Below are 12,469 nucleotides of genomic sequence, written 5' to 3' on the forward strand. Positions count from 1 at the left end.
CAAACAGAGCTGAAACAGCGAGAGGAAGGAGAAGCAAACCTGACTTGTGGGGGAAAATGTGGCTGGAGAGAAAACTCCCAGAGCCTGCTGTCACGGCTCTCTGTGATATCCAGCACACTGAAGCAGAAGGCCACCAGGAAATTAAGATGCTTTTGGTGAATGGCGTATCTGTTCAGATCCCCAGAAATGACTTTGAGGTTTTCATCACTGAACCCTCTGTAACGCTTACAGTTTTCATAGCTCAGCTGCATAAACAAACGTTCATGCTTCTACATCAGCTAATAGAGGATGCTGGACTAATAAAGGCAGGAGGCCGAGGAGCCATCCAAACCTCTCACTGAGGTGTGCAGCGAACTTAGCAGAACTGTTCAATGTCATACAGGCTCTAAAGAACCACCTTAAAGGTTCTGTAAGTACTCTGTGTCTTAGGAATGATCGAGGCTGACTTACATAAAGAAAATCATCCTACACTGACCTTCGAGCTGTTACATCTCCACTTCACTCGTAAAGTGTTCAAGAATAGGACATTAGATGGCTCTCTAGGGGCATTCTCAATATAAGAAAATACCTCAGAAGGTAATGTAAGAATGAAGGGCAAACAAAATTTATTCCAGCTAAAGCATTTATTTAGAAACTATTTGATGGGTTAATATAAAGATTTAAATAAGTGTTTCTTGACCATCTGAGTTTTCAAGTGTTTTAATAATTACAAAAACACTGACCTGCACATAATAATAGCCCTTGCTATATGGGAGTCAGTTTCTTCACAATGCCATGAGCTTTGGTCTTTATTTGCCTTAAGAAAGTGAGGCAGAGGGTCCTAATCCTTTTGTCCAGGGTCACACCATTTGCAAATAGCAGAGCTAACTGTTTGGTTCCCACGCCTGTGTTCTTAGGCACAGGACTAGACGGCCATGTGCCACATTGTGAAGGGATTTGTTTCTTGGTTTACACATGTGTCCTTAGGAAGAGGCGAAGTGAAGGCAGGGGTTTATTCAAATCTAATCTACTTCAGAGCCAATGCTCTCTCCCATCTTGTCCCTCACTCCATACCTTTCACACCTGCTTATAAGATCTTTCCTACTCCCTTTGTCCCTTTGACTCTCCAAGAGCCATTCCGATAAGGTATGGGTGTGAGGAGGATTGAGTCCAACACAGATGGCATAGACACAGTGCTGGGAGATGATCCCTACTGGTCAGCCCACTAGTCACAACACAGTCCTGCAGCTTTCTGGAAGGCGTTGGCTTTCTGCACGCCCTCCCTCTTTCCTTTCCAAGACAGGAGCCTGGTTGATGAGATTAGCACCAGGACTGGGGAAAGAGAGTGAGTTGTAGTCTCAAAGTGCCCTCTGATGGGGTCCTGCCACCAGACAGACTGGATATATGGTTCCTGCTCTATATACTGAGCTCACACAGTTTTCTCAACTGCCCCAGACTAAGCCTGACCATGAATTGATAGATAAGGAAGTAAATGAGGTTCAGAGCATAAATTCTACAAAAGCTTTAATATACATTAAACATCCCAAGTCTATCTGGCTCCCAAATCTCCACTTGTACTGTGGTCAGTTGCATCCAAAGTCCCTTTAACCCTTTTAACTCTCAGAATCTTCAAATATAAAGTGCTCGAGAGCCCCAAGAATTCTTTAAGGTGTCTCAGAAGTCAGTTGGAAAGAAATTCCAGTGAGACAGGGTCTAGATCGTTGTCTTCCTCTGATATGTGTGCATGGACACACACACATACAAATATACACACACACATGCATACATGGATACACACAGACATATACACACACATGCACACACAGATGTACACACACAGAGACACACACATACACGCACACATGCACACACATGGACACACACAGACATATGCACACAAACACAGAAACACACATACATATACATACACACATATACGCATACATGTATACACACAGACACACACACAAACACACAGACACACACTCATACACACACGTACACAAACACCCCAAACAGTGCATAGTAATGCTATTCTAAACTGCCTAATAAAACAGTTTTTCATATTTCATATTTGAAGAAATTTGCTGACCATTTTTTCAATTCATCTTTAAGCCCTTCTGCCCGTTGGGTACACAATTTAGGAAAAGATCTGGGTTATAAAGGGATAATAGCTTGATACTTCTATTAGAGGAGGTTTTGCATCCACCTATCTAGGTCAGTTCCGAAAAATCTTATACTTTAAAAGCAAAGAGCATGCTGGGCCAGCTGCTGATCTAAACACAGTATGAAACAGTGTTAGTAAAGATGACTCCTGCCCAGAGCCAGCCAGTGAGAACACTATCATCCCCAGAAGGCTTCAATTAGTCAGGGATGAGAGTCATAAAGTGTTTGTGGCGTCATTCTAAATTACTTATGTCCTTTTGCTTCCAATCTTGCTTCATGTTCCTTGTCCCTGTCTGCTTTTTACCATGCCTCCTTCCTCTGGCCCCAAACTCAGCCCATGGACTAGGAAGACACCATGGACATGGTGTGTGCTGTGAGAAAGAAAGGCCTTCAGTTATTGTCTGAAGTCCTGCCCTCACTGTTTCTGTATTCCTTCAAATAGAGGAACATTAACATTGTGATGATAGTTATTGGACAGGCATCTTGACAAAGGCATCAAACAAGTTCTGGTTTTTGTTCTTTCCTACAGTGTATATTATTTTATTATAAGCTATGTGAGTAGAAAAAGAATGATATAAGCAAATAATCAAGTGTTAATCATACTGATGGTGTCAACCTTTTAAAAGACAGAACTTACTGAGTTATCCTTTATGTACCTCACATTAACAGACACATTAACTTTTAGAGGGAAGTTCAATGACCTTTAGTAAATACACAAAGTTCTAGAAGTATCACCATTGTCCAAGTCTGGGACATTTCTATTATACCGAAAAGAGATACTATATATTCATATCAGACTTAGGTAATCATTAATTTACTTTCTGTCTCTATAGATTTGCCTTTTCTGACGGAAACACACTTAATATAAATAAAAATCATAGAATGTGTGATATTTTATGACTTCTTTTAGTTAGCTTATTCTTTTTTTAAAGTCCACTCACATTTTAGCAATAATAAAAATATATAAACACCCTGTTGTATGGCAGCATTATGTACAGAAAAGAGTATGAATTTCAGAGGAAAGGAGATGTGGGGTTCAATCAAGTCTGTGGCCGAGGCTTTGCAGGACTCCCCAGCATCACTGAGGTACAGCTGTAGATTGGTGCTAACAGTCCTCTTGGGCAACTGTTCTGTGAATTAGCTGAGTTATGGCAACAGTTAGACACTCAGTAAACTCAGCATCTATACTTTGCTCAGCAATTTGTATATGTCTCACTCCCTGCTTCAAGCTGTGAAGTGAATCTTACAGTCTCTCTACCAGTCTTCACATCAAGCTTGAAATGAGAGCCACATAATAAAGCATTATTAGAAGCACAATTCTGCCGACAGCAACCATGTCCTTCCTTCATTAGAGTCCAGATGGTGTGATCCTGAAGGGATTTCCTTCAATTATATCACTGTCACCTCTTAAAAGGAGCATCAAATTGCATTTAACTATTTATTTAAAGGGGTGTGTATCAAATAATATATTAGGCTATTGTGGAGTTTTATGTTTACAGAAATCAATGAATACTGTCATTCTCTGCCAATTCTTTTTTGGGGGCAGAGGGGTGTTTCGAGGCAGGATTTCTCTGTATAGCCCTGGCTGTCCTGGAACTCACTCTGTAGAACAGGCTGGCCTTGAACTCAGAAATCCACCTGCCTCTGCCTCCCAAGTGCTGGTATTAAAGGCTTGTGCCACCACTGCCCGACTCTGCCAATTCTTATAAATCTGCCCTCATTAGTGTTGACCCCAGATTAACAGGTAAGGAAGCAGCCAAGGGTGGCCAAGTTCAGAGTAAATCCAACCCACTTTGCTTCCTCAGATCTCAACAGCCATCCAACGCATTCAGAGAACTCAGCTCTTGGATACAGCAAAGTCAACTGACTTGAATGCCTGCTCATTTCTCCAGGTTCCCTTTCTATTGGAAACATATTCTCATTTTGATGAAAAGGGGGTCTGGATATGAGTTCATCTTTAATTTATAGAGATGCTCACTTTCAGCTCCAAGCTCTCCTGCCCAGCCAGTGTTTCTTTGCTTCAACCCATCATGACTCCACCTCACGCTCTATGTTGGCTTTTCTCAGTGCTTGTTATAGCTACATCCTCACATACCTTCTCCCCTCCCATTTCCAGTTTACTTCCTGTTAAATACAACAGGACAGAAAAGGGTAAAGCTTCGCAATTTTACTCCTAAATAAAATAGGAATGCATGATATTTGGGGTATCTCACTCCAAGTAAATAAGGAAAATGTATCTCTTTCATGAAATAAAATTTCTATTGCCAAATATAAATGAGTTACTAAAAGAAGAAACATGATTTTCTCAACTTTATAGCCCAGTCGTGTTTTTGTATGTTATTACAATGGAAGATTGGAAAGAGAGAAATTAGTTTTATTTTCTAAGTGAACTGTCTGCAGCGTCATTAGGTGTGTACACTTATCTACATTTGTCTTATGATAAAGCCACACTCACAAATTAAAAATGGATAAAGGCTAGATCAAGAGTGCATGAAGTGTTTAGTGTCTGTGTAAGGATCCTCACAATGCCTCTGGAACTTCCAAGTTTGACAACAGCAACTGTTGGCAAATCACTGGTCCTTTCTCAATTCTGAGGTCCAGATGTAATAGATGGAATCCCAGAAAAGCAGCCTTTATGCACTTTCTATGGGTTTGGGAATTCGTAAATGGGATAAATATATAAAAATGAGGGGTGGGGAATAAATGTAGCTGATGTTAGCTCAAATTTTACACAATGTGTAAAAGCAACAACAAAATGACAAAAAACCCACCTTTACTTGTGTCAAATTTTCCTCTTCACATCTAGTAAGAGGATGTAAATTTTAACCCAAGATTTTATTTTACTGACTTTAAGCAGGATCACAGGAATGCATCACGTGGCATAAATAGTTTATTAAATCTAAGATTTAGCAAAGATTTTTCTTTCTCTAGCACAGACCTTTTGTCCAGCAGCAGATTCCAAGATCATCTTCAAACAGAATAATGTAACTTTAATGCATAGGCATTCCCCTCTCTAAAAATTTAAGCTCCCAATTCCAGTTAATTACCTGAAAGTTAACTTTTAAAAAGTCAGTTGGTGAGTAAAACCACACATATGCATGCATTTTTGTCTGTCTGTCTGCCTGTCTGTCTATCATCCCAATAACACAGCTCACATAATACAACCTATATGATCTCACCCATCTGAGAATGATCGGTTAAAAATCTCAGATTTGTAGAGAATCTTCTGAAGCCTCGGTCACCACAGAATTTTGTCAGCATCCATGCACACGTACACGAATTACCACATAATGTCAAGAGTCTCCTACCCTGAGATGGCAGCCAGCTTTTGGTGTGCCTGACGGGCCATTTCACAGCCTTTGGTTCTTGTCTTGTGCATTTCTGCTCGCAGAGAGGGGCAGCTGACTGAGACGTCCCCAATAGAAATGACCAATTCTCGGTACAGGGCCACTTGCGTGTTAAACTCTTGGACAAGCTGGAAAACAAGCCAGGTTCTTTCACCAACACTTATCAGAAACTTATCTATTTTAGTATTTATAAACAGAGATTTCACTGACTTCTGGGCTAGCTAAGGGACTTTAGGCTGTTTAAAGCTTAAGGTACAAGGATGGCAAAGTCTCTTTATCCAAGGCAAATGTTTATTTTCCCTTTGCAAGCTAGCCATGGAGGCTCCATTTGCCTTCCCAGTTGCCCCCACATTTAGACTTGGTTTCTGAAGAGCAAGAACATCTTTGGAACTATCAAGCCACTCCCAGGCCACAAGAGAAGGATGCTGGGCTCTGAGATAGGTCCTCTCTTCTACTGCTAGTGTATGGATATGAAGTGGCATAGAAAAACAAGCAAACAAACAAAAAAATAAACAAACAAAATCAAGCCACAAGTAGGACACAACAGGCAAACCTTTTACCTCTTGTCGGACTACTGAACGTTTTTGCCTGGGACCCTAACAGAAAGACTGGCCATGTCCTGTCCTCTGCTCTGGGACATCTCATAGTCTCTGCAGCGCTCCTGTGCCCTGTTTGGGTTTGTTTGTTACTGTGTCACCACAACCCAGCACCCCCACCCACTCTCCCTTGGTGAGCCAGTCACTTCATCCTCTTTCACCCGCATCTACCATTCTTCCGGGGGTGGAGGCATCACCTATAGCCTCTGCCTCCCAGGATCCAGACCCCATGACTCTTGTTTCAGCAGGGCCATTTCGACCTGGGTGTCACCCAGCATCTGGGGGAGTGCAGATTTAAAAATAGTACATCATCCACGTGATCGGCAAGGGGAGGCTGAGGGTGGGGAGTGGCTGGCACTCAAGCAAACGATTAAGATACACGATTTCCCCCACCCCCTCCAAAAAAAAAAAAAAAAAAAAAAGGTGTAGTTTTCACCCACCATCTTGCAGTCGTCCAGGGCTCTTTGGGTTTTGTGGGCGCCTTCGGAGCCGCTGCCCCTGCGCTCCCAATCCCCGCTCTGCAACGGAGGCTTGCTGATCTGGAAGATCGAGGAGCGGGTGGACCGGCTGGGGCGCTTTTTGCGCCCATTCGGTGCAGAACTCATGCATACACATCCACGAAGCCGAAGCTGCTGGTGCAGTGCGCCCCGGCGCGGGCAGCCGGGTGGTTGCCCCTGCACACCGCCGCGGAGCAGCCGGAGCCAGGACCTGAGGCGCGCGCGGCTCACAAGGTTGCGGCTGGCTGCGCGGGTGGGTAACCTTCAGCTTGAAGGAGAACCGGGGAAGCGCTGCCTGTGCGGTACAGCATCGCTTCCGCTAGCAGCGACGGAGAGGCGCGATCAAGTTCTGCTCAGCAGCATAGCCGGCCCTGTCCCGGGAGCTGGACGCTGCTGGCGCGGGCTCGCACCGCCTTCCTCTCCGCATGGATTGACAGGCTGAGCGAGGAGGAACGCGCCGCCGGGCGGCTCCGAGTTTCCATTCAGATGGGGGAAGCTGGCGTTCGAAGCCTGCGCTGCAGGGTGGGTGGCGGGAGGGGGTGTCGCTCTTGCTTCGGTGTCTTCCCGCAGCGGCGCGCGGCTCGCCTCTCCACCCCGCCTCCACGCTCGCCAGACCTGGAAGGGGCGAGCTGTTCCGCAGCAGGCAATTGGCACTAATCGGGCCGCCTTGATCCCTCGTCTCCGTGGACTTGGCTGTGTGAGGATCCCAGATGAATCCGCGGCGGGACTGGCAGACGCACGGACTCGGTCCGGCTGACGTTGGTCGTGGCCCCGCACATTGATAGGACAGGAATACTAATGTGATCCATCCATACAATCTCCTTCCCCTCCACAGTTTATGCACTTATCCAATCAAATTCCCGGGAACATCAATTGCAATATTACTTCATCTGCTCTATTATTAGAAACGAAAAGTGTCATCAGAGTGGAGCACATTGCCACATGCTGGGACCTAAACATGGATTTCAAATAAACCGATTGGGGCTTAAGGCCGTCATAATCTGTGAGGAGACTTTCGGGACCATAGGAGGGAGGGGGGTATTTTGTTTCGAAAGGAAGCTCTCCTGAGAAAGTCCAAGGACAGCTCTCTTTCTCTGAGTTGCTTTTGTTTGATCTTTGTTCCTGGGAGGGGCAAGGAGGTGAAGGCACAGCGGCATTCACTTAAGTTGGTACTGATCTTCACCCCACTTCAGGTGGTTGTGTGGCGGGTTCGGCAGGCTCTGCAACACAAACCTGCAAGAGTTTACCAGCAGAGGACTAAAGGAAGAGCCAGCAGACCTTCCGAACCACACAAAATGACCCTTTCTCCCTGCAGGAGGTCAGTCAGAAGCCAATGGAAAGAGAGGAAGGTATCTTCAGAAAGGGGCGGGCTTAGGTCCCTTGTCAATCAGTTTTTCCCTGACCAGTGACTTTGTAAACCCTCCTGCAAGGAAGTGGGAGTGGTAAAGCCATTCATTCAACTCTGATGCCCTGAACACTTGTTCCAGGAGAGGAGTGCTAAGGTAAACTGGTTCCCCTGTGGAAGCAGTTCTGTGCTGAGCAACCCTGGCAAAACAAATCAGCGGTTCTTGGTCAATGTCTTAGGTGAATGTGGTGAGTTCACAGAAAGGGGAGCCAGCAATAGCCAGGGAGCCAACACTTTAAGTGGGGATTAGAGGTACCTCTTGATTGTTTTCTTTTTTTGAAATTTAAATATAATTGCATAATTTTTACCCTTCCTTTTACCCCCTCCAACTCTATGTAAACCCACCCCCAGCTCCATGGCCTCTGTTAGTTTTTCTTTTAATGGTCAGGTAAACACATTGAGGTAGTGTGGGGTAATAAAGAAGCATATTAGACTGTTGTCTCTGGTCCTGACACAGCCCTTCTAAAAACCATTGTACTGTCTGAGTGAAAGGGGTAGTGGGTCTGTCTTGTTGCAACAAAGACCAATCCTTAAATTGCTTAGGACTTTCTGCCTTACTCCCAGCTTCCAGAAAAGGGAGAGGGCTGAAGGGAGTTCACCGTCAGTAACTATTTCTTTACGGAGTTATGTCAAGAAACCTGTGAGTAACCGCTCATCCAGGTGTCTCCTCAAATTTCCACATTGGGAACAACATCCAGGTGCCAACAGGAAGGATGGCATGCCCAGCCAGGACAGGACGTAAAAGCAGCGTCTTCTACCTTGCTCTTCTAACACACGTGTACGTATTGATTCAGAATTACACACATGCGTATAACATTCCTCAATTGCCTCTTCTCTAGTTCCTGTGCTATCCTGCATTACTATGCCCTCCCACAATTTTATGTGTTCTTTCTTTTTTTCTTTTTAAACCCACTGAGACCACTTAGTGCTGCCCTGTGTGTATAGGGCCATCTCTGGATCATCTCTGGGCCATCTCTGGTAGACTCTTGGGGGCTGCATCCTTGAAGAAGCTTATCAGAAACCACCTAGTATCAGTAGATCTTTAGCTAGGGGTAGAGCTTTAGGATCCCCTTCCCTGTCCACGGAGAGTTTTAGACTAGGTTAGCCTTGCTAAGGTCTTGTTCACGCTACTACAACTGCTGTGAGTTCGTATGTAGAACTGTGCTGCTGTTTCTGGAACACACTGTTGCCTTGAATTAATCCACTGTCTCTGGCCCTTATCATACTTTCATCCCCCCCCCCCCCCCCCCCCCCCCCCCACGATCCCTTAGCCTTGGAGACGAGGGTATGCGATACAGATGTCCCATTTAGGATGAAACACTCTGTGGTCTCTTATTCTTTGCTTAGTGACCAGTGGTAGGTTTCTGTGTTTAACTGATATCTACTGCAAAAAGGAATGACTAACCAGCCTGCCCTCCACATTCATTTTGAAAGCCATTTTTATAGTAAAGACAAACTAGTTTCATTCCTATTTATGATTAAATTTGTTTCTCAAGGGTTGGGCTATGCCCTACCTGTAACCTTAACTACAAAATGGTTCTGTATTGCTGTTTCAGGAGATAGCAACCATGCTTTTTGTTTCAAAAGGTTATTGTGACCACCTATTTTGTGTGTGTGTGTTGTTATGACCACCCTGTAACCATGTCTTTGTTTATTGGCATGAGGTTGTTATGATCAACTTGTTATGCTTATGTTCTGCCTGTGTACCCTACCTATTTGCCTGCCAGATCCCCCCATTTGGAAACCCCGCTACTCCTAGACACAGCCTGTGAAAGCTCTTTTCTTATCCATGTCCAATGATGATCTCTTGAAATTTGCTTTTGGGGAAAGACAGCCTGTGTACCTGAATGAAAAAGGCTTGCATATATTTTAGGGAATAGGTTTTCATATGGACTTTTCAAAGGTCTCAAGTTATCTTGAATAACACTAAAGATTGTTGAAAATTTTAATTTATTTCTATTTATTTATGAGGAGAGCAAGGTGCAGAGTGCATACCGAGGTCAGTGACATCTGTAGGAGTCATTTCTTTTCTCCTTCCACCATGTGGGTTCCAAGATGGACTTCAGGTTCTCAGGCATGATGACAGATATCTTTACTTGCTGAGCCATTTCCCTGACTCCAAATGTGTGTGTCTCTCTTCTGTTTGGTGTCTCTGGATGACATATGCTTTATTTTAATAAAAGGGCAATAACTGAAAAGTGTCCCTGGGTTCTGTGAGTTCTTGTCATAAAATTTCTATCCGAGAGGAAGACTTGTGGGAATTTCTGAGTTCATGTCCCACTTGGGCAGAAGAGTGGGTAACCTATCCACCCAGCACTTTCTACTGACAGTCTTGAGGAATGAAGCCCTTATACCTGTTGAATCTAGGGTCAACTCCAGGTATTTGATATCATACCATTGATGAATTTGAATTGTTTTCAGTGTGATGGAGTGGTATTGGAAAAGACATTATTTATTTGGCTGTGGAGGAAAACCAAAACCTACTAGAGATCTGAATAAATATCCAAGTTCATCTTCTTCTTATTCCACAGAAGACAACACTTTTTGTTTTTTGCCACAGATACTAGAGGAAGGACCTCCCAATTCTTCTTCCCCTTCTCTGTGTACTGCTGTCTCAGGCAGCTCAATGTAAAAGGGCTCGCTTGTAGCCTATCTCTTCCCAAATTCAAGAAGATAATAAATTATCCTTCAGCTAGCTCTTGGACTCTTCCTCTCTTTGAAGTCTCAGTGTGCTCTCTGTTTCATGTGTGTAGGGAGGGAGGGTGGTCTGAAGAATAGCTACAGCACATAATTGGGACTTATAGGTTGATGAAGTTGTAGATGGTGAGGAATGGGGCAATGGAGAGACCAAGGAACTCTGAAATGACTTGGGTAATGCTCATTTGTGAATTCCTTAAGTAAACCCCACTTGCTGCCATTAAGTTATCCTCATACCAATCTCTCCACTCGCCACATTGAAGATACTCTGTTGCAATACATGGCTGAAAGAATAGAGGAGAGTAAAAGAATAGGGACTGGCGTTACTGATTTGTGGATAGAGAACATGGCACTGACTCTGTGTGCTGGTAATGTTTGCCAATCTTCTGGAATCTCATCCCCTTTCTTTGCAAGAAAATAGAGACTTCCACCAGAGTTGAGTACTTAAAGCTCCTCAGTAGTATCTTTCTACTCCAGCTACAGCCATCTGGTTTCTACCCTCCCTATCCTGCCTAGAAATATTTTCAGCAAATTAAAAAAAAAAGTGACATAATTTTGTTACCCTGTTTCCATGCAGGAGGTGGGGACAAGGGGAAAACAAGGCACAAAAGAGTCAACTGCCATGCCATATCTTAAGGACTACAGACTTGCACACCTGCTGGGGATTAAGCAGAAATTATCCCTTGCCTGTGCTCCCTTGTCTTTCCCTGATACAAGACTTTCTCCTGAAAGGGGGGAAAATAACATCAATTCCAGAGCTGTCTCTCCCAGCTACAAATGTTGTAATCAGAATAACAGCAGGAAGGCTTACTTCCCTCACCTTCCCCCACACTCAAAACAGCATGAATGTATATTCCTGGGGCTGTCTGACTTCCAAGTAGAAGGGTAAAGTGCAGTTGAAAATCTCAGCAAGAGAGACACATTTTCTATTTACCTAAACTCAGGTTGGACACCTCTCTGATGATGAGTTCCCTACAGTGTATAAGGCTTTGACAAAGGTCACCTCATAGACTCACCTCAACATAAGACACACCTTATATTGCACATCCTCTTTCTCTTATAGCTTAAGAGAATTCATTTTGACTTGAAATCCAAAACAGAAGGCTATCAGAGAGCATTAGCTTAGAACGAGCATGAACAACTGGTACATTTCTAGAAATGGTACCATTTCTTCTGATTGGTGCTTTAGAGAACCATGGGAGGAGAGAGCTATGAGCTAGCCTGGCCTTTAATGGAAAGAGATGCCAAAGGCAGGTTTTTACCTGGAGGTCAAAGGTCAAAATATAGGTCAAAGGGGGTGAAATGGAAAGACCTGTGATAGGGGCAGAGGTGATTTCTAGAAGCTAGGGAGATATGTAGGGAATAATCACATTATTACTATTTTTTAGTGGTGCTTGATGATCTGATATTGTCATTATGAAGAATTTATTGAATAAGTTACATAATAAGTGGTTTATTTCTACTAAAACCAGGGAAAATACAAAATAATTGCTGGTGGCTACCATTGTCACTCATGGTTCCATACTGCCTCATATTTAACCAAGGGAGAGGTAGACAAAGATGTATTGCTAAAATATGGTCTAAGTGTGTAGATCTAGCACTACATAGGTTAAATTATATTATTGCTTCAGCTAGCTGAACAACAAGAAGGCATTTTAAATGAAGTAAGTTGGATTGGAGATGCTATCATGGCCAATCAGGAGACTGGGCTAATAGAATACTTAAAGAGCCATTATTCAAAGGTAAAGGATACCTCTATGTAATTCACTTTGTAATACTTAT

At 43.7% G+C, this 12,469-nt stretch overlaps 1 protein-coding gene across 1 annotated transcript in view; it reads right to left on the reverse strand.

Moving 5' to 3' along the window:
* Rgs7bp (regulator of G protein signaling 7 binding protein) overlaps nucleotides 1-7,406 on the reverse strand; it is a 103,110-nt gene extending 95,704 nt beyond the window's left edge. Inside the window, exons 1-2 of the mRNA XM_031360082.1 lie at nucleotides 6,529-7,406; nucleotides 5,454-5,620 (exon numbers count right to left, since the gene is read on the reverse strand). Of these exons, the coding sequence (XP_031215942.1) occupies nucleotides 5,454-5,620; nucleotides 6,529-6,693 (332 nt within the window). The 5' untranslated portion in view covers nucleotides 6,694-7,406. The remainder of the gene's footprint in view (nucleotides 1-5,453; nucleotides 5,621-6,528) is intronic.
* Nucleotides 7,407-12,469: the final 5,063 nt, after the last annotated feature.

This window comes from Mastomys coucha, unplaced genomic scaffold, assembly GCF_008632895.1.
Source record: "Mastomys coucha isolate ucsf_1 unplaced genomic scaffold, UCSF_Mcou_1 pScaffold8, whole genome shotgun sequence".
Classification (NCBI taxonomy): Eukaryota; Metazoa; Chordata; class Mammalia; order Rodentia; family Muridae; genus Mastomys; species Mastomys coucha.